This window comes from Artemia sp. Qi Xiang Cuo, chromosome 16 (genome assembly GCF_049724085.1).
Source record: "Artemia sp. Qi Xiang Cuo chromosome 16, ASM4972408v1, whole genome shotgun sequence".
NCBI lineage: Eukaryota > Metazoa > Arthropoda > Branchiopoda > Anostraca > Artemiidae > Artemia > Artemia sp. Qi Xiang Cuo.
The window spans coordinates 34353308-34380070 of NC_142809.1; the positions used below are offsets into that span (position 1 = coordinate 34353308).

The 26763-nt window shown below is 35.4% G+C and overlaps 1 protein-coding gene across 3 annotated transcripts in view; it reads left to right on the forward strand.

The window, feature by feature from the left end:
- The window catches only part of aft (cap methyltransferase 2), a 48165-nt gene extending 21839 nt beyond the window's left edge, over positions 1-26326 (forward strand). Inside the window, exons 6-9 of one of the 3 annotated variants that reach the window (XM_089102150.1) lie at positions 1-140; positions 7393-7945; positions 10949-11108; positions 26102-26326. The exon at positions 1-140 is cut by the window's left edge and continues 173 nt beyond it. In XM_089102150.1, the coding sequence (XP_088958276.1) occupies positions 1-140; positions 7393-7945; positions 10949-11108; positions 26102-26208 (960 nt within the window). In that variant the 3' untranslated portion in view covers positions 26209-26326. The remainder of the gene's footprint in view (positions 141-7392; positions 7946-10948; positions 11109-26101) is intronic. The other 2 variants (XM_089102151.1, XM_089102152.1) reach the window with 2 other exon arrangements.
- Positions 26327-26763: the final 437 nt, after the last annotated feature.

The window sequence follows — 26763 nt, forward strand, 5'->3', positions numbered from 1 at the left end:
TGCGAGGAATTTATGAGACATCCATTTATGAAAAAGGAATTTGAGACACTTCTTACAGCCGTAGATGACGAGTCAGGTTTCCAATCTCAGATGGTTCAGATGACTGAAGAATCTTTTAACAGTATCTTGCGATGTAACTTGTGAGTGTTTTCTTATTAGTTGTCTTCTTTTAATGCACTATTCTCCAATGATAATAACAGTTGTACATGTATTATCGTGAATATCCGACATTGGTGAATGTCGACATTCACCGGTGAATGTCCGAAATACCTTTTTTTCTTTAGATTTAGTCAGCGTTGCCAGTCAACTTTTTCAGTTCTATTCAAGGTTTGATGGTGACAGGCTAGGGTAGGTTTTTAACCCATTTCTGAGATTTATAACCTAACCCAACCTAGCCTAACCTAACTTTAACTTTTACCATCAAAGCTTGCATAAGACTGAAAAAGCTGATTTGCAAAGCTAATTGAATCCAAGCAGAGAAAAAGGAATTTCAGACATTCATTGGTGAATGTTGACATTAACCAGATTTCGGACATTCACAGCAACATATGTATAAAAATTGTGTCACGAATCTACAATTTTGACCCAATAGGGCATAACGGCCGACCAACTGAGATTATGAGAATCTTTCAAAATTGTGGAAGATCTAATATAAAACCTTTAAGTCTCTAGATATAACCTACAACAACAACGACAATTTGTCCTTGAATTTTTTATTGAATTAATACAGTAAACAAGACACCAACTTTTAACAAAGGTAGAGTGAGAAGTTGAACTCGATATTTGTCCGTAAAAAAAAGAAACCAGCAAAATAATGTTCTCAAAAAGCGGTAGAAAAAGAAGAGGTGGGTGGGGGGGGGGGGGGTCATTAACTGGAGATAGGAATGAGAATCACCAAATAATTTACACAGTCTTAGAATAGCCCGATACTGTAAACTGAAAGAATCTAATTCTTTAAATTCTTTTTAAATTTGAGCAGTGATGGTGATTCACTTCCAGAAGATGTGTATTTATTCGCAATGAGAAGAAGTTGATTCCTTATGCTTCATCACAATCTCCCATTCTTTACAAACGGGAAAGTAAACTTGTTCTGAGCTCTAGATAGATGACAATGACAAATTAACTGATAATCCAAAAAAAGTTCCGGTGGATATCATGGTATTAAACTGTTAAAGACAATTGAGGCATATCGATTAAAAATATGCAAACCTTTTTTTACTATCACCCATCGTTTTGTGATATCTAACGTTAACCATTTATACAGACTCTTTCAGGGCAAGCAACACGCAGATAAGTTACAATACAGCATATATTATTGAATAGAGTATTAATTAGCATAAACTACATAGGGTCATCTAGTTTAAAATATAACACGGATAAAAATACATAGGTATAGCATAAAGTTTCGTAATTTAAAGTTATTCTGGTTTGAATTTCATGGCTGTAAACTTGCGTTTGTTCTGAGCATTTGGTATTTGCTGCTGAAACACCCAGCACTAGTCAGCCGACAGTACTGCACTCTATTGACCCTGATAGTGTGAATCTATCCCCGAGATGTCATGATGAAGACGTTCGTGTTGTTTATCACTGACAAAACCTAGGTTCTCGGGAAATAAGTCGAGATTTGGGTCGAGGAGATGGGTCTTGAGGGATATGCTGCAACCCATCGTGCTCTATGGACTAATGCACTTCTGGGCAATATTTACATTGTCAAGATATCCATTATTTCTAAGGAAATGTGGCTGCAACACACTTGAATGCCAACCATGGCTCTATTTCAGTGCTGATTCGAAGTGACTGTTTGCAATGATGTTTCTTTTTTGTTGACCTATGAAGCCACCTTCTTGTACTCTTGAATAGCTCAACTTTGTAAACTTGTTGAATAGGTGCCGAAAAGCATCTGAGCTATTGTTTTTTGCATTTACGAAGCTCTTCGTGAGCCCCAAACTTTGCATGAAGTGGAGCCATAATAACTTTTTCATGCTCAATCAACGGCACACGAAGGATGTTTTTACTACCTGGCGGCGTTTCATCTCTGATGGGTCAATTCTTCTTTACATAGTAGGGCATACTGTCTCTGTGGTCCCGCCCGTAGATAAAGCAGCGGTGTACCCTGTCTGCATTACCATGAGAATAATGGTTACTTTTAAATCTCCACATAATTATGTTTCAATTGTTATCGCGATAGTGAATTTTTCAAGAAGCAACGGCATGAATTCTTACGTCTCTTTCAGATGTACAAGATGTCTAACCGATATTTTTGCATACATGTTCCCATTGTGTAATAATACAGTCTTCAAACATACCTTGGAAAAATCAATAAAAAAGCCTCGCCATTCTTCAGTGCTATGTTCTTCCACGAGGCTTGCATTTTCTTCTACGAGGCATGACATAAGACTTTGGACATCAGTGTAGTACCATCTATTGTCACTCATTGCAAAGAACTGTACAATTTCTTTGTGTCTACGTCAAAAATTTTAAGGTTTTTGCAGCTGATGATAGCAAATTAAATTCCTTCAGACGTAAACCTAGCAGTTTAGCTTGGCTTTTTGTTAGTGCCGGGTCGTATACGATGTAACACAGATAATCATTATGATGTAACCTGTATATGCCGTCGCTTTCACTGAAAGTAAAAAAAGGAAATGAAAGAATAGTACAATTTATGTAATAACACAACTCATTTCCATATAGCTACCATCAGGGGCGGATCCAGGATTTTTTTAGGGGGGGGGGGCAAAAGAGGTTGATCCGATAAACTTGCGTTAAGAGCAAGTTTAATTAAAGCAAACTTGAGTTAATTAAGTAAATTACACTACTTTAGACTACGCTAGGGGGGGGGCGCCACCCTCTCCCCCCTGGATCCGCCACGGGCTACCATAATTTCTATACTGAACACTTAACGCGGCAAAACACAGAACCGGATGTGACCGGTGGTGCGCTCATTTGATTGAAGGTAAGATTAACAACGCCAGTCTCGAAGCTTGGCTCGTATGACGGTTCTCGTAGTAGATATCATTGTTAGACTTCAATTAACTGTAATTTGTTCCATTGGGGATGGGCAAAAGGTTTAAAAACACAAAATTTTTATAATATATTTAACTAAACATTTCTAAACAATATTATAGATTATATGTTTTCTTTAAGTATTAAAGCTTCTAGCAATGATCGAAAAGATTCGACGTTGCATCATAAAGTAAAAAAAAAAAAAAAAACAACCGAAAAATGGGATTGAAATATATAAATGTTTTTGTTGATATCTTGAAAACCTGATGTGTTAGAGCGAAACAATTTTCAGATTTGTAATTAGCTAGGAAAGCTGCGCCAAAAAAATTAAGCATCATGACGGACATCTATGGTTTGTTATTGTGTGTTCCAATCAATAGTTTCAGTCTGTTCCAAATATGGTCAGGGTTGGATTAAAAAAAAGACATTCCTAAATTAAAATGAGAAATTTGTGTTCAATCAAAAATGTCAAGAAATTAAAAGATGCTTAATATTCAGATAATTTTAAATCTTCCCAAGCTGTACTGAAGAATTCTTTTAAATTCTTATTGATTTATTCTGAGCAGTTTATAGCCCTCGTAGATTTGAAGGAAAAGTCAGTATCCAAATGCTTGGGAAGTCGTTATATCAATCAGATAATGTAAAATATAAATTTCTTTTGATTTAGTATGGAACTAAGAACTTTAATCTATGCAAACAACCAAGGCTATTGGACACTTTTCTCTAAGTTTTCTAATATACGCTTTAAATGACTAATATGCTACTAATATGTGCCTGATCTATTATTTGTACCTAAATATCTAAAACAGCCACTCTTTTTAAGGAAGAAGTCCCAACACTAATATATTAAATGACACATGGATCACTGACTTTGAACTACTCCCAAAAACTATAAATTCAGACTTCTCTAGGCTAGGGATTAATTAGTGCCAAACCAAGAACTTACATTCAGAGCAAATATTTCATGGGACAGTCGTAAGCCCTTTCTGTTTCTCGCCCTCTAATTAAGTGCTTTATCGTCTGCAAACAATGTTGGCAATTCAACACTTGGAGGAAAGCAATCTGGATGATCATTTCTATAAGTAAAAAAAAGTATCGGCCCAGGCACATATCCCTAAGGTATTCCTAAGCTTTTAAGCGGGAAATACGAGATGATTCATCACAACCTTGAGCTTTAGAACTCCTATAAAGTAAATAGGATCTTATTAAATGGAGATCCCTTCGACGAATTCCTAGATTTCCCGATTTGTCAAAAGGAATTGAAGGAGTGATCAAGTGTATGAAAGGCTTTTTTGACGTAAAAAAATGCTGCTAGATTGCTATGATCAAAAGCCTCTGATCAAAATTGACGTAAAGCAGCTATTGGATGCTCCACTGATCTGCCACTCAAAAAATCATACTGAATTTGAGAAGAAATTTATTTTTTGTCAAAACTGAATGAAGTCCAATTGTTGTTATCTTTCCAATAACATTAGCTGCCGGGGATCAAATAGCAATTGGTCTATAACTTTTTTATTATCTTTGTTACCTTTTTTAAACAATGGTAAAAGACTAGAGGGTTTGGTGCAATCTGGAAAAAAACACGTTTTTTATAAAGACTTATTACAAGCCACTATCACATATATTACGCATTGGAAATAGCTAAAAAGGCTGAAATAGCTCATCAGCTAAATGTGTAAAAAGATTAGTAGATATGACATTGTATCCAGTTGAAAAAACATTTTTCAAATTGATAATAGTTTTTGGTATTCGAATAGGTGGGTAGAGTACATATATGTAGTGGTGTGCATGTAACTGAACCACCGCGTAACTGAATCCTAAGCAACTGAATCCCTGTAACTGAACCCTCGTGCAACTTAACCCCGTTCAACTGAACCCCCATGCAACTGAACCCCCGTGCAATTGATCCCCGTACAACTGAACCTCCGTTTAACTGAACCTACGTGTAACTGAACCCCTGTTTAGCTGAACCACATGCAACTGAAATTTCGTGTAACTGAACCCTCGTGCAACTGAACCACTGTACTCAGTTTTCAGTATTCTAGAAATATGAGACAATATCATTCAGAAAACACAAGTTATAATCTTTACATATTCAACCTTGTTTGAACAGTTCTTTTTTTAAAGTCATGATATAAAAACCTGTCAAGATGATTCATAAAAAGGCTCGGTTTTCTTGTCACAAAAACAAAGAAAATTGGACGTTACAAACCATTAAAGCCAGATTTATTTATGCTTTTTTTATGTCTGTTTGTTTTATGTCTCTGCCCTACCACTGTCGGAAAATCCCCCCCCCCAGGAAAAATCCCCCCGTGGACTCTTTACTCTCATAATAACAGCGTAGACCAGAAATATTCCCAGAAATCAAGATGGATTAAATATCGATTCCATATTTTTGATGTTTTTTAAAGTTTTTGTACCCCCCCCCCCCACCAAAAAACAGCCCCCCCCCCCCCCCCCCAAAAAAAAAGTCCTGGACACGGCCTTGGGAATTTTATTCCAATTTCTACATCTACCCTCTTCTCGTCTCTCCCTTAGAACTAATTCTGTATATATCTGAAGGCTCATTGAGAGTTGGGATGCTTTGGTATTAAAAAATACCCTTTGAGGCATCTCCGGGGGAGGGGGAGAAAAACTTTAAAAAACACATAAAAAATGTGAAATTGATATTTAATCCCTCTTGATTTCTGGGAATATTTCTGGTAAGGATCATTCATTCTGAGCTCTACCGCCGTTTCTGCATCGCTATCAGAACTTTCAAATACCGGTTTACGAATCTCAAAAATTCCCTTTCTTTCAACAACTGGGTGATCTACCAGATTATATCCTTTTGATATCGTTCCTATGCACTGAAGGTTGAGCGTATTATTTTCCCGCCTGGGAACTACCCACACTTGGAAGAGGAGTCGAAAGCAAACATTCTGCCATCTATGTACATTTTTGCTCCCTCAAACTTGGTTGGGGGTGCTTAGAAAGAGCATTATTTAACACTAATTTTAAATGCTTGTGGGCTTCCCTTTGCCTTGGTGTATAATCAGGAGCCGCCGACAACCCACTTCTCTTTAATAGCCGGTTAGACCCCAAAATAATGCCACGAATTTGAACTAAATTTGGTTTTATAACCACTGGCCGAGGTCGCATTCTAAACAAATCTTTGACATCACTGCGGGACAGGACTAAATCAGGTATGTACTTATTAAGAGCCATAAGAATCTCTTCCTTTAGAGTAGAAACTGCAGTATTTAAGTTGTAGAGTACTACAGTTGATCTTCCAATTTATTCGTGCAGTGTCTCTGAGCATTAACTAGCTGCACTTATATACTTTCTCATTACCTTGATTGCTCTTTTCATCTCTTCAGTAGCCCGTTCATTTCCTATTAATATCTCATTTATGGTAGTCAACGCCCTTCCAACTGAAAGAGCTTTAGTTAGAACTTGAGGGATCGTCTTTTCCATGGTCTCCGTTTAGCAAGGCATTAAATTCAACTTAAAATTAATTTCTTATAAAAACTGAGCACGCATAGGACCTTCGATGGGCATTTGAAGGAACTGTTAATTTCTAAGAGATGGTTAATAAAATTAACTTAAAAAATTACAGCCGAAGATAAAGTCTTTACTGGTTTCCAGACCCAATTACTTTATCCCGAATTTCAGTCCCTGTTATAATTTGCAAGCAACTGCAAAATCTGTTGTAATCGAAACCACTCTCTCTAATCATAAGCTAAATGTCATGCCCGTATCAATATCCAATAAATTCTAGTTTATCACAATGTTCACTTGATTCTTATTTGTTCTTGCTCAATTCTAGTCCTGACTATAATTCTCGGGCAAATTCAAGTTCAACCGTAATGCAAATCACATTCACAGTCCGGCCAAAAACCAGTCAGGTATCGTTATCTAATAAATGCACGTTTTATCACAGTATATTTCACTTGAAATAAGGATTTTTGGGCGATGTTTAGGCGGTGACCACGGAATATGTGAAATGCCTAAACCGCTTTTTTCCTCCAAAATAGCCAAAATCTTTCTTTCTTTTAAAAGTTTTTTGGGTACAGACTAATGGGTCGTCTAGCGCAGGCACTGATCTGATACTCTGCCTTCGGCGGGGAGGGCTATGCTTGGTCGGGGGCAGTCATCCGACCCTTCCCGCGTTTTTCACCTCATTAACAGGTTTTATACCTAAAGTTACTCTTTAAATATTTATCTGGAAAATGTTTTTTATAGGCCTTTAGGTATATAGGTATGCAATATAGGTCTATCCTTTAAGTCTAATTTCAGTTTTTATTTTCATTCTTCCGTGCTTAGCTACATTCAATTATGCAGTCTGCTTAACCAATGTTATTTTCTTAGAATATTGCTCTTACTATTCATAGAATCCTTTCCTTCCAGGTATTTTGCCAAATATCAATCACAGGCAATTTACAGAAATATCAAACTCTGGGGTGTTAAAGACGATCGAACCTCGAAAAATCAAATTAGACAATTCAACGATTGTTTTGCTGATTGGTTCATCCAAAAGTTTAATTTGTCTGACCTATCTGACCTGGAGCTGCATTCCCAAATCGCTTATTTTAAGTACAGAGGTGGCTTTTTAGCTGGTCTTACTAACTTGTATCCTGGTAAAGTATATGGCTTTAAATTAAAAAACGTGGAAGAAGGAGATGGAGAGAAGTGTTTGCCATTTGATAGAATTGTTTTTTCGAGACTTGTACATGGAGACTATTTGCCGAAATTGAGTGGATTTGACAATGCACCTCTAAAGGGATGGTGTAAGAATGTGTGTTTCTGTGGATTTAACTGTGAAAAACTTTCAAACATTACATATTTTTTTGCTCTTATTCGAAGAGAAATTGAGAATGGTCATGTAGAATTTCAGCACCTTCAATTATTATCCAGGATACAACTTGGAAGATTTTTTCAACTCGCGTCTTGCTTCGCAGAAGTAAGTTTGAGCTTTTTTTTTTAATTATTATTACAATCTTTGCGGCTCCATCAACAATGATGATATGCCGCTAGTCCTGCTATTTTACTCATTTTGTTCTTAGCTCTGATGTATTTGTTAAAGCATTCGCTTTAATGATCAAGTAAGGGACTTCCAAAAATTTCATCTGCGAGGGGCTTTTCCAGGTGGCGATGTATCGTCGGAGGAAGCTCAATTTTTAGTATTCCTGGACGCGGTGTAACACTGCTCAAGGAAGTATACCGGCTGCGTTTAAAACGGAAAAAACATACAAGAAAATATGTGAAGAAATATACAAGAACATGACTTAAAGAGAGGAGGAGACCTTTGCCCCCCACTCTTCTAGATTTTGAATTTTTTTTTTTTTTGGGTGGGAATACTTTTATTGAAATGTGCCTCTGTTTTGGCATCTTCATGGGAAACATTGGAGAATATGACAGATATATCCCCAGTCATCTCGCATGTGCGCCCCTTCCAAACATCTTCCCATTGGGGTTGGATCGTCGTGTGAATGTTGGACAGGTCTTGTTGATAGGTGCGACGCAAGGTGTTCTGTGGTCGACATCTCCTGTGAATTCCCTGAGGTTGCCATTCCAAGATCTATCTCAGGATCCTACCGTTCTACATACAGAGAACGTGCCCAAGGTATCGCCACCTTCATTGCCAAATGATGTCTGTAACTACGGGCTGGCCTGAGATAGAGTAGGCTATCTGGTATGTGACGTGATCTCTCCAGTCGATGTTCAGAATCCTCCGAAGGCAGTTGTTTTCAAAGGCAAGAACCCGTCTTTCTTGTTGGTGATTTAAGTTCCAGCACTCACTGCTGTAGAGAGGAGCAAAAAGGACATTGCTATTAAATAGCCTCATTTTTAATTTCGTAGAATACCATTTCGATCACCATACTGGTTTTAGTCGGTTAAAAGCTCACGAGCTTGCCCTATCCTCAGCTGCACTTCGCGCTATCTTGCCCCTGAATTTTCCACTGTGTTGGCGAGGTACCTGAACTCTACCACCTGCTCAACAGTTAAATCTACACACTTTTTGTCGAAGGGGAATCAGTTGTTGCCATGCTCTTTGTCTTCTCTGTGTTAATCTTGAGGCCAAGTCAGCCAGCGTTTTCTCGGATAGTATTGAGAAGTTCCTGGAGTTTTGTCTTGTTACTTTCTATCAAGGCAATATCGTCAGCAAAATCCAGGCCAGCTGTTTGGCTTCTCCAATTTGGATGCCAAAGAAGCTGTGTTGTAGATAAGATAAACTGTGTTTAAATCGAGAATTCAATTTTGAATGAAAAAGACCTCCATATGCAGTTATGCAGTTTTTAATAGTAATGGGTACCGAATTAAAAAAAACAAAAAAACAAAAAAAAACATCTATCACACTTTAAAAAAATTCGTAGCCTTCGGCTTTTTTCGTGGCTGTAACCCATGAAAGAGCAAACCACTTTCTTGACGCTATTATTATTTACCTGGAAAATTTCTCTCTGCACATATGTAGATTTTACCGTAATATAGCGTCATCTCGTATAACGTCAATAACACGAAAATGAAAAGATCGCATTTTACATAAATGCTATCAAGACCCATTCATATATAAAAAAGTATGTAAATAGGAGATTTAGCTTTCAAATGACGCTTGAACAGCTCCCCCAAACAGCTCCCAGTTCTCAAATGAGCTCTCTGAAGTATTACAAATGTAGGAAGTACGCTAATATTTACTTTTTATTAAGAGCAAAAAAAAATATTTTCAATAGTTGTACCCCTTTTACAAAAAAGATGGTGCGAGCATCCTTTTAACAATATTCTGAGGCCTTATTGTATACAATTGTAAAATATAACCAGAATAAGATAAAATAAAGTGTATTTAAAGCAATAAAAATACCATGCACATAAAAAAATTAAAATAATTCAAACGTAAATCAGTGACCTCTACTTTCCCAAATTCCTATCGCATAGAAAACAGATAAATAAATGACACAATTGAGACACTTCATTTAATCAATAAACTAAGATTTCCTTTTAATAAATGTATTTCAGAAATACCTCGCTATTATGTAAATAGCATTGTGGAGACCAACTAAGACATATAGAAGTAGCAATCCTTTTTCCCAACTGGAGCTTTCTCTTACAGTAGAAAGCCCCTGACACCAGCTCAAGCAATGCCCCGATCCTCCTCCTTATCTTTGCAAACTTCCTTCTTTTGCTTACCTTTTAAATTCCGCCTAATTGGGAGGCAATTAGCCCTAAACTGCAACCAATAATTTATATATTGCCAGTAAATTCAGCTTAGAGCAGAATAATTTTAATTATTTGAATAATTAGAATTGGGAAAATAATTGGAATGTCCTATTGTCTGAAAGTGCATACTTTTGCGTTGTGGAGACCAACTTTTTAAGACATCTAGAAATAGCAATCCGTTTTTCCCAACTGGAGCTTTCTCTTACAGTAGAAAGCCCCTGACACCAGCTCAAGCAATGCCCCGATCATCCTCCTTATCTTTGCAAAGCGTGCTAGTCTACCTTTCTTCTTTAAACCTTTTTTTTTTTGCTTACCTTTTAAATTTCGCCGAATTGGAAGGCAATTAGCCCTAAACTGCAACCAATAAGTTATATATAGCCAGTAAATTCAGCTTAGAGCAGAATAAGTTTAATTATTTTAATGTTTTTGTTGCCCATAATTTTAAAATTTTAATGTTTCTAATTCAAAATTTTAATGTTTTTGAGTTCTTTACCTCCGCACTTCATTTTTGGATCATTTGATGTTCTAGCTCTGGATCATTGTTTTTTTTTAAATGTGAACCAATGAGGCTGGATGATAGGAAAAATTCGGATTATACCTTAAAATTCTAAGTAAAATTTAGCAGTTGAAGCATAAAAAATCACAACTTGTATGTTTCTTCTTGAGTCTAGATTTTCAACTTTTCATCTTGGTTTTCTATTTTTTTCATTTGTCCTTTTAAGTTTTCCTTTAGATTTTCTGTATCTTTTAGGTTTCTTTCTACCCAGCTCTCAGTAAAATTGTTTTTGATGGCTTGTTACCTAATTGGGAAAATAATTGGAATGTACTATTGTCACAAGAAAGTGCCTACTTTTGCGTTCGGTTCCGAGATGTTCTTGCAGGAAAATTTTTACGTTATCATATAGTTTCAGGTATGTTCAAAATATATGCAAGGCTGGCACCCGAAGTGATTTATTGCTAGGTTCAGCTATTTATTTTTGTCTTTTCATGTTTATTATGTGAAAACATTCATGGAGTTTGTATTAATTTTTTTACGTAATTGTATTTTTTCTTGAATTTTCAGTATGAGCATTTGATAAGTAGAATTAAAGTTAACACCAAAAAGCTGAGTTTTGAAACATGCGTAAAATCTGCGTATAAACACAGATTATCTTTGATGGTAAGTTGTTCAGGTTTTGTGCAGCGTTCAGCTGTCGTTCAGTTTAATGTACAGTATAATGGTAAGACAATCTCAGACTGTAAGAATTGTCACAGAAAACGGTGTTGTATTTGCTATATAAGGATGGAATATTCGAATGATAATGGGATATCTCAGACACTTATTATAGATGTGCATGTCGTACATTCAAATATATGATCATGGATTAGAAAGGTTCCACTAGTTTTATTTCCTTTTTATTTAACTTACAAAAAAAGTAAGCAGCTATGGGTTTAACCAGAATGTTCTAACTTAACTTAAAACCTGTATCAACTCAGAAAATTTAAAACAGCTTTTATTTATTAGATCCTTTACGTCATTACGTCTATAAATTGTTAGTATTGCACTAGTACCATAATAATGTTACATTTGAAAGTTGAATGGCTTCTGTATTATAAATAGGTATATTTTGCGGTAAAGAAAGAATTTCTAGTACCTATTGGGTGATTTATAACAATCACGCCGCATAGTTGTGTCTATTTGAATAATTTTCTTCGAGAATGTAGATGTATGACGGGACAACGGTCAACACGTCTGTTCCTGTAATTATAAAGCGGTAAGCAGTGATGTTCCGTTTTGGAACAGTGGGGGGGGGGGGCTGTCGCTTCAGCGTGTCCGAGCTTATCTTGAATTTGACGTAAAGAAAATACTCAGGAGGATTGAGCTCTAAAGTGGAGCTTCAAGTCATTGCTAGAAGAACAAAATAACACTGAATGAATAAGATAAATGATCGCTGAAAACAAAGAGAAACAAAGAATGTTGGGTGTTGATTCTCACAAAAATCAACAGGTTCCAGCTTTTCGAAATGTTTGTTTTTAAGGTTCTGAAGTGTAGATCATCAAAAAAGGGGTATAGCTTATAAAAAAATTCACGTGTCAGAAAAAAAAACAACAATACAAATAAATAGCTATTGAATATTGCGGAAGAAAATATTGCTGATCAAAAAACATTATACGTTGATTTTATGGTGAATATAATGTTATTACTTTTATTTTATTAGCATGTTTACTTTAGATGTAGTCAATCACAGCAAATTTACCCCCCCCCCCCCCTTATCCAGTTAAATTTAACATAAAATGTTGCAAGGGTTGCATTTAGTTGGAGTTAAGTTGCATGGGATTGACTTAAAAATGGGTTGTGTTGCATACCGTTCAGTTAAATGGCTTTTGGATTGCACGGGAGTTCAGTTATATGGGATTTGAGTGGAATGGAATTAAGTTGAACGAGGGTTGAGATAAATGGGTTGAGTTGCATGAGAACCTTACAATCTCCATAGTTGTAAATCCTTAGCCGGATGTTTGTAATTTCCACCCCTTGTAAAATCCCCCTCGCAACCCCCTTAGTTAGTGAAAACTAAAAGCACGTACTGAAAAACCTGCTAAATGAAAAAGGAAATATTAAAACTGGTTTTTGATTACAAAACAATTTTTCAAAAATATTTGAAAAAATAGCTTGAAACGCTGATGTCTCCTTTTTTTTCATTTCTAGTGGGATGTCAAAAGAATCAGGTAAAGTAGTCCAATAGTTCATTTGGAAACTAATACCCACATATATATGCTTAGCATAAACTTTTCTTGATAGCACCAGTTTAAGGTGGCATGTGGCAACCAAGAAATGGGATGTTTTGTGGTATTAATTAAAAACACTTTTTCCACAAAATAAGTTTTTCGAAGAAAAGGTCTCCATTAAACAAAAAATGAGCAAAAATAAAATCAAATAATCTACCAAGCGTGAAACTACCACAAATCAGTATCGATAAGTAAATGAAACCCAAAACGAACAGAAATTACAATAAATAACCGAGTCAAACTCCAAACGAGCAGAAATTAACATAAGTAGGGCTCAAAACCCCTCTGCCTTCCTAAGGCCAGAACATAATTTGCGCTTCACTGAAAAAAATATAAATTTTTTTACTTTTATAACTTTAATAAATCAAATAATATTAACATTTTGATTAACAAATATCAGTATAAGTATATTAAACTGACAATGCTCATTCCATTTGTATTTTATTCCATTTGAAATTAACATGAGTAGGGCTCGAAACCCCTATGCCTTCCCAAGGCCAGAACATAATTTGCACTTTACTTAAAAAAAATATAATTGTTTTTACTTTTATAACTTTAATAAATCAAATAATATTAAAATTTTGATTACCAAATATCAGTATATGCATATTAAACTGATAATGCACATTTCATTTGTATTTTTTTCAGTAAATTGCAAATTATGTTCTGGCCTTTGTAAGGCATAGGGTTTTGACCCCTACTCGGGTTAATTTCTGCTCATCTTGAGTTTCACTCGGTTATTTATTGTAATTTCTGTTCGTTTTGGGTTTCATTTACTTATCGATGCTGATTTGTGGTAGTTTTACGCTTGGTAGATTATTTGACTTTATTTTTTGTTCGTTTTTGGCTTAATGGAGTTGTTTAATTTTATTAGAAAAACTTATTTTTTGGAAAAAGTTTTTTTAATTAATTTCTGTTCGCTATATTTTGACATATTCTTTTCAGGGAAAAAGAAAATAATAGTTTAATTTTTTTTTTAAGACTTTATAGTTTGGCCTGCTATTTGTATGCTGGAGAAAATTTTTCAGCAATTTTTAACTGCATGCACCCTTTTAAAAATCTGGACACAAATAGCAGTGTTTAATTTAGTTTCATACCTCCTCTAGTTGACCTGAAATAGTAAACTTGATACCATTCGCAAAAAAATCTGTTTGCTTTCTTTGATAGCTTGCATACACTTACGCTATTTTGATGTGGTTAGATTTTAAGAGCAGAAGTAGCCCCGAACGTTTTAATGTAATCCCCTCAATCGTTCTTGGGATACTTCTGAGATGCCTTATTGAGAATTAGCATTAACAAAGTGCATTTTGATTTAATCTTAACTTACAACCTTTGCCCCGGGGACTCTGGGGGTTTGTCATCCTTAAACACATAATTTCCAGAACTTTCAACTACGTTGAACAAAATGGCTATCTCTAAATTTTGATTGAATTTGTTTAGTGAAATGATGGGTGTGGGAGGGGGGTCAATTACTCTCTACTCACTTTCGACTATTAAATAGGTCCATTTCAATTTCCATACAAATGAGCCTTTTTTGAAAATTTTTTGAAATTTCTATAACAACTCTATATATAAACCTTATATGCCCCCAGGGTATAACTTACAACCCTTGAACTGAGGGCTCTGAGGGGGGTTATCATCCTAAAAGACCTATTTTCCAGAACTTTCGACTACGTTTAACAAAATTTATATCTCAAAATTTTAATTGGATGTGTTTGGGGAAATGGTGAGCGTTAGGTGAGCGTTAGTTGCCCTTCAATCAATTTCGACTATTAAAAGGACACTAGCCGTTTCAATTTTCAATTGAATGAGCCCTTTTTGATGTTTTTACAACATCGCTTTCTATAAAAACCTTACATGCTCCCAAGGGATAACTTACAACCCTTGTCCTGAGGGTTGGGGGGGATGGGTTTTCATCCTTAAAGACCTAATTTCCAAAACTTTCGACTATTAAAAAGGGCACTAGCCCTTTGAATTTGCAATCGAATGAGCCCTTTTTAAAGTTTCTACGACGAAGATTTCAATAAAAAACCTTATATGGCCCCAGGGAATAACTTATAACCGTTGACCTGAGGGCTGTGGGGGAGTGTTTTCCTCAAAAACATAATTTCTATCTGGAAATCAACGACGCTGAACAAAATGGCTATCTAAAAATTTTGATTGGATGTGTTTGGAGAAAAGGTGGGTGAGAGAGGGGGGTTAGTTGCCCTCAACCAACTTTTGACAATCAAAAAGGTCAGTAGACGTTTGAATTTCAAATCGAGTTAGCCCATTTTCAAATTTCTACGACAAATATTTCAGTGAAAACTTATATACCCCCAGGGCATAAATTATAACCCTTGCCCTGAAGACTTTGGGGGGAGTGTCCTGCTCAAAGGTATAATTTCCTGAACTTTAAACTGCGTGGAACAAAATGGCTATCTCAAAATTTTGATTGGATATGTTTGGGGAAATGGTGGGCGTGGGAGGGGTGTTAGTTGCCTTCCAATTATTTTCGACTATAAAAAAGGGCACTAGCCATTTTCAATTTCTAATCGAATGAACCCTTTTTGAAGTTTCTACGATAACGCGTTCTATAAAAACCTTATATGACCCAGGGCATAACTTACAACCCTTGCCCTGAGGGCTGTGTGGGAGTTGTCATCCTCGAAAACCTAATTTACAGAACTTAAAACTACGTTTAATAAAATGGCTATCTCAAAATTTTGATTGGATGAGTTTGGGGAAAAGGTGGGCGTGAGAGGGGGTTTGTTGCCCTCCAATCACTCTTGACTATTAAAAAGGGCACTAGTCCTTTCAATTTCCAATCGAAAGAGCCTTTTTTGAAGTTTTTACGACATCGCCTTCTATAAAAACCTTATATGCCCCCAGGACATAACTTACAACTTAGGCCTTGACGGTTGTGTGGGGGTGACCTCCTCAAAAATATAATTTCTTTCTGGAAATCAACTACGCTGAACAAAATGGTCATCTCAAAATTTTGATTGGATGTTTTTTGGGGAATGATGGGCGTGGGGGGGGGTGGGTTGGTTGCCCTCTAATCACTTTCGACTATTCAAAAGGGAAAAAGCCCTTTGAATTTCTAATCTAATGAACCCGTTTTGAAGTTTCTATTACAATACGTTCTATAAAAGCCATATATGCCCCCAGGGCACAGCATACAACTCTTACCCTAAGGGTATTGGGGGAGTGTCCTCCTCAAAACATATTTTCTATCTCGAAATCAACTACACTGAACACAATTTCTATCTCAAAATTTTGATTGGATGTGTTTGGGGGAAAGATGGGCGGGGGGGGGGGGGAGTTGCCCTCCAATCACTTTCGACTATTAAAAAGGGCACTAGCCACCCCAATTTCAAATCAAATGAGCCCTTTTCAAAGTTTCTACGACAACTCCTTCGATACGAAGTGCCTGTCGAAGAAAGAAGAAGGAAAAAAAAAACATTGTGGCTACATCGTTCTTTACTTGGGCAGCGCTAGCGCGCTGCCTATGATGTACCATCCAGATCAAAATGGCCTTAGTCGGATGCTTAAATCTGTAACATAAGCTTAAAATCTACCTCTTGAATGCCGCCCCTTCAAGTCCCCTTAGTAAGTGAAAAAGAAAAATGTGTTTGCAAGAAAAAAAAAAAAAAAAAAAAAAAAAAACCTGCCTCGTGAATTAATGATTTCACTGAAAGCCAAAAATTATTAAGGAATAATAAAAATTGCTAAGGCGAAGAAATTAAACGTATTTTGGAAATTTCAAAAAAGATGTTCATGTATCGATTTTTTTTTGGTTCAGCACTAGAGGAGTTTTAGGACATCGTAGGAGCGTTGAATGCGCAACTATTTAAAGTTGTCATAGTTAGTGTTTTACTCCCCTTGTCCATTCCTGTCAAGTTTTGCATGAATTAGTTACTAGCCTGACTCAAACATAGGTCTGTCATTTAGGGACAGGGGAAGGGTACTGCTTTCCTGCATTTGGAGAAGTTTTTCATCTTAAGTTTGTACTTTTCATAATAATATCATTTTAATGATCAGTTCTCCTAAAATGCTAAAATTGTATGAGCTAAGTAATGAAATTATACCTTCTTTTGGTAGGTTCAAAATCTTATTAGTATTGGTGCAGAAAAAAAAACTCAATAATACTGACACGATTTTTAATGTTCTTCAGTTTTCTAAAATCTGTGTTTGTTTCACATATAATTGAGAGTTTATCTATAACTCCTCAAAAGTTGCCAAGAATGATGACCCCTTGGACTCTTTACGTGATTAATTTAAAATAAAAAGTTTTTCTGCGGTAAGTAAAGAGCGAAGTTGAAACTTAAAACGAACAAAAATTATTGCTTCACAGTCTATCTAACATATATCAATAAAACTAGCACAAATAAACCGACGAGTTTTATTTCCCTATATTTGTAGGATTACTGAATTACTTTACTGAAAACACTAGGTTTTTATTTGTTCTGACTTCGAGTTCAATATGGCCTTCAATTTTCTTTGAAAACTTCTTTTTCGGAAACTTTTTCTTTTTTTTAAATAATTTTTGCTCGTTTTTGATTGCCAAAGTGTCAACTGTTTCATCATTCTCTATTTCAAAATCCATTCTTTTTCTTAACATAAAAGTTTCGTCGATGTACCCAAACTAGTAGCAAAGTAAAAATATCAAGTAACAATATCAAATAACACAGTATCAAAGTGAAGAAAGTATCAAATTAATAAATAAAAAAAAAATCAAGGCAGGCAAAGTATCAAAGTAAAAATAAGCAGCTTGCATAATTTACAGCCCTTGCCCCGAAAATCAAAGTTACCCCGTAAATCAGTAAATCCAAGTATCAAAGGAAAAAAGTATCAAAGTAACAAGGAGTAACTGGGGCATAACTCATAGCCCTTACCCCTGGGGGGAGGGGTTTGACCCCAGAAGCATAATGATTTTGCCTTTGGACTATTTTGAACAAAATAGCTATCTCAAAATTTTTATTGGATGCACTTGGGGAAAAGAGGGTGTGAAGGCGGCTAGTTGCCCTCCGATCACTTTTTACTCTTAGAAAGGGCACTAGAGCTTCTAATTTCTAATAAAATGAGCCTCCTCCGAAGTTTTTACGACCACTCTTTTTATAAAACCTGTCCATAGTAAACCACTGTTCATAGTAACAAAAAGTGAAAAAATATAGTAACCAAAAGTGGAATATGTAAGGAAAACGTATATATGAGAAATTGCTTTTATATGAGCTATTAAACATCTGTCTACGATGTTCTGGTAGCCCGCTATTCCCACCCCCCGAGAGATGGCACAAAAAGTGCCATTTTTAGTGCCATTAGGCAGTTGCAGATGGCAGAATTTATAAAAAGCACGTAGATATGAGAAGTAGCTTTTAAATGAGCTATTAAACATCTCTCTATGATGTTCCGGTAACCCGCTAGTCTTGGAAAAAAAGAGACACTTCGGTGCTGCCGATGCAAAAAAATTGATTTTCCTTATTTTTCAAAGTGGGGGACTGTAGTTTCCCTGTACGAAGTTTTTGACTAATTCCATTAGTACACTTTTCATTTTGATCTGACGTCATTTTTGAGGGGTCTTAGTTTTTTTTTCGAAATCACCACAAGTTTCTTTTCGATTTAGATTTTTACTTTTTAGATTTTTTACATCGGTTACGATGAACCGAAATAATAGTTACCATTCCTAAATCAATGTCAGAGGGTAATTTTTTTCACTAGACAGTTTTTTTCAAAAAGTGTTTTTTAACTTTTGGTTACTATGTGGTGTTCGCCCTTTATTACGTTGCAGCTACTGCTGCAAGTGTGACAAAATTGCAGTTTTTTGTCAGATTTCCCAACACAAAAATACCAGTGCGAGCTAATTTTGGCTTTCCTTTGAAAACTTAGAAGCAAGGTCTTAAGGCTTGAATATTACAACCACAGGAGTAATTGCATCGTCTACTAATACCTTTGCTTTGCTTGAATCTTTTCATTTCGATCACATCTTGATTAGATATTTCAAGCTCCATTTTACTTGTCATAGTTCCAAGGACTACCGACTTCAAGTCACTATTGGAAGGTTGTTAACCCCATTGAATACGGTACTATTTAATCTCGTTTCTTGTTCATACTCATCAAGCTTTTGCTCATCAACTTTCATCCGTTCCTCAATAAATGAGCACCGATTTTTTAAATGCTTTAAATCATTTAGTAAAACAACAAACCTTGGCTCAAATTCAACTTGCTCTGTAAACTTCACTTGAAATCGACGAGCTTTGGGCCTTGATTGCACTAACTGTGTCCTTAGAAAAGGACTCTTTGCCTCCAGCAGCTGCCAATTTTTCATCTAATCTCTGATAAATTTTCTGAGCAAGATTTTTCATGACAGATTGTATTTCTTGTTCCGTTGCTGTGATCCTGGTAATAAGAGTGGTTGATATCGAAATGTTATATAAATTCGTATTTTCATACGCTTGTCCTTTCTTTGCGAATTTCTTTGTAAATGTCTGATTTCAGCGCATGTTCTTCAAATGCTCCCTTTACGACTTTTTAGAGTTTTTAATAGCCTCAGCTTTATTTCATTTGAAATCTAAAATTTGGAACTCATTAGCGAACTGGGTATCATCTGTACCATAGAAAAAAAAAACTAAATACTTGTAATTTCTTGTTTGTTTTTTTCATTTCTTTTCGGATCGATCACTTCAACAATACGTACAGGCCATTCAGGGTAATCCCGAAACCTAGCCAACGCCAACTGATGGAGAGTAAATTTTTCCAAATATCTTGGTCACTTTTCTGACAATGCACTCCCATTCCCCCTCCCTCCCCCTCGATGGTCCCAGAAATAACCATAATATGTTCTCCGTTGTTTTCCATCTCTTGATACTTCATGTCTTATTTGTTAACAGTTTTTCTCGCATTCTTGAACTCGTGAAAAAGCTTTTCACTAAGAGGTTTCTGTACAATTGTTGGTTTAATCATTATTTCAAATTATTTGAAATAAAACATTTCAATTGGTTTTGGAGTAACAACTGTTGTTTATGTTTACCTTGACATAAAAAGTTAAATACAGTACAATTTTTCGAATATTTTTGAAAAAATAGCTTGAAATGCTGATGTATCTTTTTTTTTATTTTCCATTTTCCAATTCTAGTGGGATGTCAAAAAACATAGAAAGTTGTCCTTGGAAAGTTGTGAAGATTTTTTGGTCCAGCGGTAGAGGGGTTTTGGGGCATCGCAGGAGCATTGAATGCGCAACCATGCAAAGTTATCATAATTAGGGTTTTACTCCCCTCTCCCAACCCTGTCAAGGTTTGTATGAATTGGTCACTAGCCTGACTTAAACACAGGTCTCTCATTTAGGGGGAGGGGAAGGTTACTGCTTCCCTGCATTTGGAGAAGTTTTACACTTTAACTTTGTATTTTTCAAATTAATACCATTTTATTGATCAGTTCCCTTAGAATGCTAAAGTCAAACGATCTAAATAATGAAATAATACCTTCTAATGATGGGCTCAAAATTCTTTGCATTATTATGGCAGAAAAACTCAATAGTGCTGCCACGAATTTCTGTAAAATTATATCCACTACACATCTAATTCTTTAGTGTTCTCCAGTTTTCTAAAATCGGTATATATTTCACATAGGACAATATTTTATAAATAATTGAGATTTTATTTATAACTCTTCAAAGTTACCAAGAATGATACGCCCCTTGGACTCTCTCTGAGACAAAATTGAAGATTTTTTACGAGGAAGTTTAAGGCAAGTGCGAAATGAAATGTGTGTTTATGCCCTTTTTGACAAAAATCATTTTGACTTCTTTAATTTCTTCAACTGAGTCGGACAAAGGTCTTTTTTGCGTACAGGGTTTGTTAATTAAACGAAACACACTCAAGAATTACGCTTAGGTTAGATTTCAGAAGACCGATTTTATATCCACTAAGACAAGTGACGGGTAATACAATATGATGGGTAATTTGGGCTATATATTTGCACATTAGGGATTGGGTGGGAGTAATGTCAGGTTATGTTAGGGGTGCTGTTCAAATACTTTACCCCCGCCCATACCCCCTTATGTGCAAATATATTGTCCAAATTATATTATTATATAAAGTAAAGCTTATATGAAGGTTATATTCATTGGGATTAACCTAGCTTAACTTCTTGTGTGTGTTTCGTTTAATTAACAAGTACCTTGCATATTTTTAAAGCCTCAAAACGAATTAAATTGCGAAGGTTCTTTGAAATAACTTGGTACTTGTGCATTATTCGGTACACACCCGAAAAAATGAAGTTTTGACTTGTCTGTTGATGTGAATGAATCCTCTAATCTGAAGTAGGCTACAATAAAAATTGGTTGTACATAAGCCATTATAATTCTTCTGTTAAATTCAAGTGAATACATCTGTAGGAGAATCAAAATATAATTAATACCTTGTGACAGCGCAGTGGACAAAGCCGCGCTTGTCAATTCACATACGTGGGTTCAATCCCGCCTGTCGCAAGGAAATTAAGCAATCGATTACAAAAATATAATTTTTTTTTCTGTATTGTTCTGACGCCTTTTTTTAAACCACTGTCTTATTTTGTTGGCTGAGGTTTACTGCGGGGTGAGTGGAATTTTTTTATTTATTTGTTAATCTGGGCTTTACAGCCACCAATCTGGCTATATAGCTCAGACTGGCTTTCCTGTAAAGGCGATTATGAGTTATGTTTTGTAAATATTTAGCAACATGGGTCTCAATTAGGGAGTGGAGCTTGCCCCCTCCTTAATTTAAAATTTTTTTTATGTATTTTCATTGAATAATACCTTTATTTGCATTTTCAGATAAAAGAAACAATGACAAAATAAACAAATTTTGCCCCCTGGATTTTTTTAATATATTCTTTTCTGCTTTCTGTATTATTGTGAATGAGTGCTACATTTTTTAATGCTATTTTTCGTCGACTTTAATCAACTGTTGTGCTGATTTTAATAGCTATGTTTTATAAGCTCAAAAAAAAATGTTGTTTTGCTCATAAGATTGGTTTCAAAGCAATTTCCATACTGAATATCGATACCTAACAGATATGAATCTAAAATACACTTTTTCCGATGAAAATAAAAAGCAAGATAGAAACTTAAACAAACAAAAATTGCTGCTTACCAGTTTATGCAACATATTTTTGAAAAATCTTTTCAAATAAACTAGCTCGTAATATTTCCCTATTGTAGAAGTCTGAAAAACTAGCATTTTACTTAAACCTTAGGCTTGCTTGAACCTTTTTGAGAATGGAAATTGTATAGCAAAATTTAATGATTTAATGAATAGCAAAAGACTATTGAGAGCTTTATAAATTAGTCTTCTATTTTTTACAGACTATTTAAGAATTGTCTGCTTTTGATTCTGTTTTCTAGTTTTGTGGTTTTAGTAAAGCTCTATTCTTGAAAAATCTACACAAATTGGGACATTTTGTAAAATATATGGAACCAGATTATTTGGAACAGTTTTTCAATATATTGTATTAGCTACGAAGCAGTAATTTCTGTTGGTTTTAAGGTTCATCTTCGTTTTTTACTTTTATCAGAAAACTTAAATTTTTAGATATTAATTCACTAGAAGGTTCATAGGCTAAAAACAGCTAAACACCAATACAACTTATTTTAGAAATAAAGGAAACCTAGAAATTGCAATTTGACTTATCTGCACCCCCCCCCCCTTCTTTCTCTCTGTATTCTAAAATTAAGAGTCCATGGGGGCTGTGATTTTGAGGCTAGGCTTAGTAGAGAGGAAATAAGGGAACATGTCTTAACAATTGGCAACAGGAATTAATATTTTGGAGGATGACCTCAAAGGTCCTTATTTTTGTGTAATGTGAAAGTTTATTGTCATTTTCGGATATTTATGAAAAAATGGAAGGGCAAATCTTACGGAGAGCCACCATTCTTGCTAGCTGCATGGCTGTTTACCTGATTGCCTGATGAAATGATTCTTCTATATTTTAAAAACAAATTCAAAACGAAGTTCTGAAACCATTAATAAAAAAAAAAATTCTGGGGGAAAAAAATAAAAGCCAAAGTTGAAACTTGAAACGAACTAGGAATATTGCTTCCCAGTTTATGCAATACACATCTTGTAAACTGTTTCAAATAAACCGACTCCCTATATTTCCGTATATTTGTAGAGTCCTAAAAAACATGTCCTTGACTGGAATACAAAGAAAAAAAAAAGAACAAAAGAAGCTCATGTGTGATCAATTAAAGTTGTTTGTAAACTTACGTCTGGGAATATGAAGAAATGTTTGGAAATTTCTAAAATTCGGGAATTTTAGGGAAATGGTTTGGCGGCTTGGGTTTAGTCCCAAGGGCCTTCCTGACTTGCGTTTTTGACTTAACTTTTAGCGAAAGCTTTAACTTGACTCCAGTCTGGTCAACCCCAGGGGATAAATTTGGTGTTCAGAAAAAGTGCCTATAGTGTATTAATGGAAACTCCCATCAATAAATTATCTGCCAAAAGATTGTAGAATTATATTTTTAGTTTTGTAGAACACAGTTTAGTTTTCTTTTTGTTTCTTTTCACATAAAAGGGTCATAGTGAGCACTCGTATTTAATAATTTTGCTGAAATTATGTTAAAGCATTATCCGTCTAAAGTTCCTAAGCTGCCTTGAGCAACTTAACCCTTTGATAAACTCTGTTTAGCTTATTAAAAATTGTATCATCTAAAAGTGTTTTTTTTTCAAGTCTTGAACGTATTTGAATATCATGAGCTCATCACATTGATTACATATCATTTAACACATTAATTTTTACATTGACATTTCAATTGAAGATGCTTGACATTCCTTCGAATATGAAGTGCGGGTCGTAATCGAAAACGCTGATTCAATGACACAAAAAATATTTACTAGAATAGTAGTGCCATATGGCATGCTCAATAGGCTCCGCCAAGTCTGGCAATCTCAGAGTTTCTTCTTCCGCTTGTGGCTATAACTTTTGAATGACAATGTCTTGCCTGTACTGCTATACGACTCGGTGACATGGTACTGAAATTAGCAGCAAGAAAAACAGATACAAGTATTCAAAAATATCTGCTTTAGAAGAATCAGTTAGTACGAGATTCAACGAGACAACCGCTTGTGACTAGTGCCATCAGAATATAAAGATGGAGGTAATTAGAACCTGACATACGAATGAGCAGCAAAGGCTCCCGTAAGCTTTTATTCACGGGCATGCGCAGAGCACAGGTCGAAATTGAAGTCCACGGAACATACTAGGGCGCAACTATTGGGTACATCTGCAGAGCCATAATACCTATCTTCGACCAGTGTGACCAGGACGTCATAGCTGCAGCAAATTTTTGGAGTTACTGGATATTCTTCCTTGGTGCCCTGGGTACCTCTTGCGGCACAGAAGGAACTAAAGTCTGAGGTATTGATACTTAATTTGTCTTTAGTATAATCATCTAGTCTTTCTCTTTCCTCAGGAACTGTCCTCGCAACCTTGATAATAACGAGGATTATATCGCTACTAAAGAAAAGAAACCTGGTATTATTTCAAATTACTAACCAGTATTGTTTCTCCAAATCATTTCTAAGTCCTAAAGAGAGTAATTAGTCAGAGGTTTTCCTCATATGTCTCAAATTTAGAATCCTTGGTGGGTAATTTAATTTTCTTTTATCACTGAATAATGTAATTTGAATTGCGTGGCTGAGAACATCAAGAAAAATGCTGTAATTCATCTTGAATGCTCGTTGCAGTATGCCCGAGCCTATTTCCAATACTGCTCTATTGTTTGATTTTTATTTTTTATTTTTTTTATTTTTTTATGCCGACTTTTCTTCGCATTTATTTTCAAAATCAAGTTAAACATGTACGTCCTTTTGTCTAGGGATATACAATTTATTGTTCCGGGTTGATTATTTTCTGCAGTTATTGTAAGCTATAGTGATGAAAGTGGTCAAGTATGATTCGGAAAGGTGGGCACTTTGGAAGACGGAGGAGCATTTTTAAGATGTTTTCCAGAGGAATTGTCTACGGGTACTTTTGGGTGTCTGTTCGACTGACCGTATATCAAACAATAAACTGTACGGAAAATGTGGCTCTATCCCACTTTCTTGGGCTATAGTAAGAGAAAGGTTGAGATGGCTAGGATACGTTTTGCAGATGAAGGATTACAGATTGTCAAAGATCGGTCTTCTTAGTCATCCATATAGTAGCCAAATGAAAAGTAGATCGTACTTGAATGGTCTGGGAAGAGGCTGCAGGGATATATTTAAGGAGAAATTGGAATGTCTTGGGACGGGGTAAAGAGTGAAGCTTTGAATAGATTGGGGTCAAGGAGGAGTGTGCACACCTGTGATGGCCTTGGGTGGCTTGGTGCTGCAGTGACTTGTTAGTAGTTATTACTCATTTCCTCTGTTCAGACGTTATATATCTTTTTCATTATTCTCATTTTGCTCTTTATCTTTTCTATTGTTACTGTGTGTGCGTAATAGTAATAAATCTTTTCTCTTGTTCTCCAGTGTGCTAAAAATCGTACCCTGGATGGAAATTTCTCCCTTCTTCGTCTTTGTCCACCAGTTGATCGTTGTAATTATACAGAAGTTGCACTAATAAGTGGAAGTTGTTAAAAAATCAGTGAGAAATTAGTTTACTCGAGTTTTAAGTAAACTTGACTCCACTTATTCAGTCTTATATCAGTCTTTCTTCTCATAGTGATTTCAATTATCAAAGACACTCGTCATGTCGTTTTTGGACCTGTCTGAGGCTAACCCCAGAGGATCTAATTTTAGCTAAGGCGCTTTCTATTTTTGGATTCCTATAAATCTAAGCAGTTTTTCTCGGTTTCCTCCTCTTTCCCTGCTGTTTTTCAGTCTGATTTATTTTCCTCCCTCTCTTTGCAATTTTAGTACGTTGTGTAGATTAACCGATTGACGTATTTACGAAATGTTCAGGTTTGCTCATGCTCATGACAAAAAGGTTTTGCTAAAATTATCTGTTTTTCCCTTACTTAGTAAAATCAATAATTTTTGATCCAACAGATGCATATGTGTTAACTCATTTACAACAATAGTGAAGGAATTCTAAGATTCGAAAGATGCAAGATGGGTTTGGACGGTGATAAAAAAAAAAAAATGAACTCCTCCCACCAGCGACCAGATTTTGCTATTGTATAATGTGGGAATTCTTTCAGATAGAACAAGCAAGTTTTTCCTACGATGCTTGACAGAATACAACCACTATTACCTAGAAAACATCAATGACAGCGGTGAATGCGCTGAAAATATTGGTTCTGAATGATGCGAGCGATCTGAATCTTTTGATGTATGTTTGCCTTCAGAACTCCGTTTTGTTTAATATATATCTTTATTGACTAGTCAAAATTTTATAATTTTGTATCATTAAAGATTAAAGTGAGTTATGTATTTTGGTTTGTTGTGTTTGAAGGATGTAGTCGACAGCCATGTTTGTGTCTTTTGGTAGCCGGGTCCCTTTAAAAAGGTGGAAGAAGTTCATTCAATATTTTATATTGTTTAAAAATAATGAAGTAATGCAAAATAACCGATCAAGAAGAAGAGACTGTCCATTTACATTTTTCTTGTAAAAAAAACTGCTAACGTAGTCTCTATAAGCAATAGTATTTTAAATTGTTATTAATAATAGCATTAAACACACCGTTCTAGTTTTCTTAGGAAGGGGTCCAGAAATCAATAATTTTGTTCAACGGAACTTAATTGCAAAAATAGCTTATTTGCATCCAATTTTCAAGATATCGAGTATCATTCTTTTTCATGGATTTTTTAGGTATTTCTCAGATTGCGCAAAATTGGAACAATGAAATTAATTGACACTTGC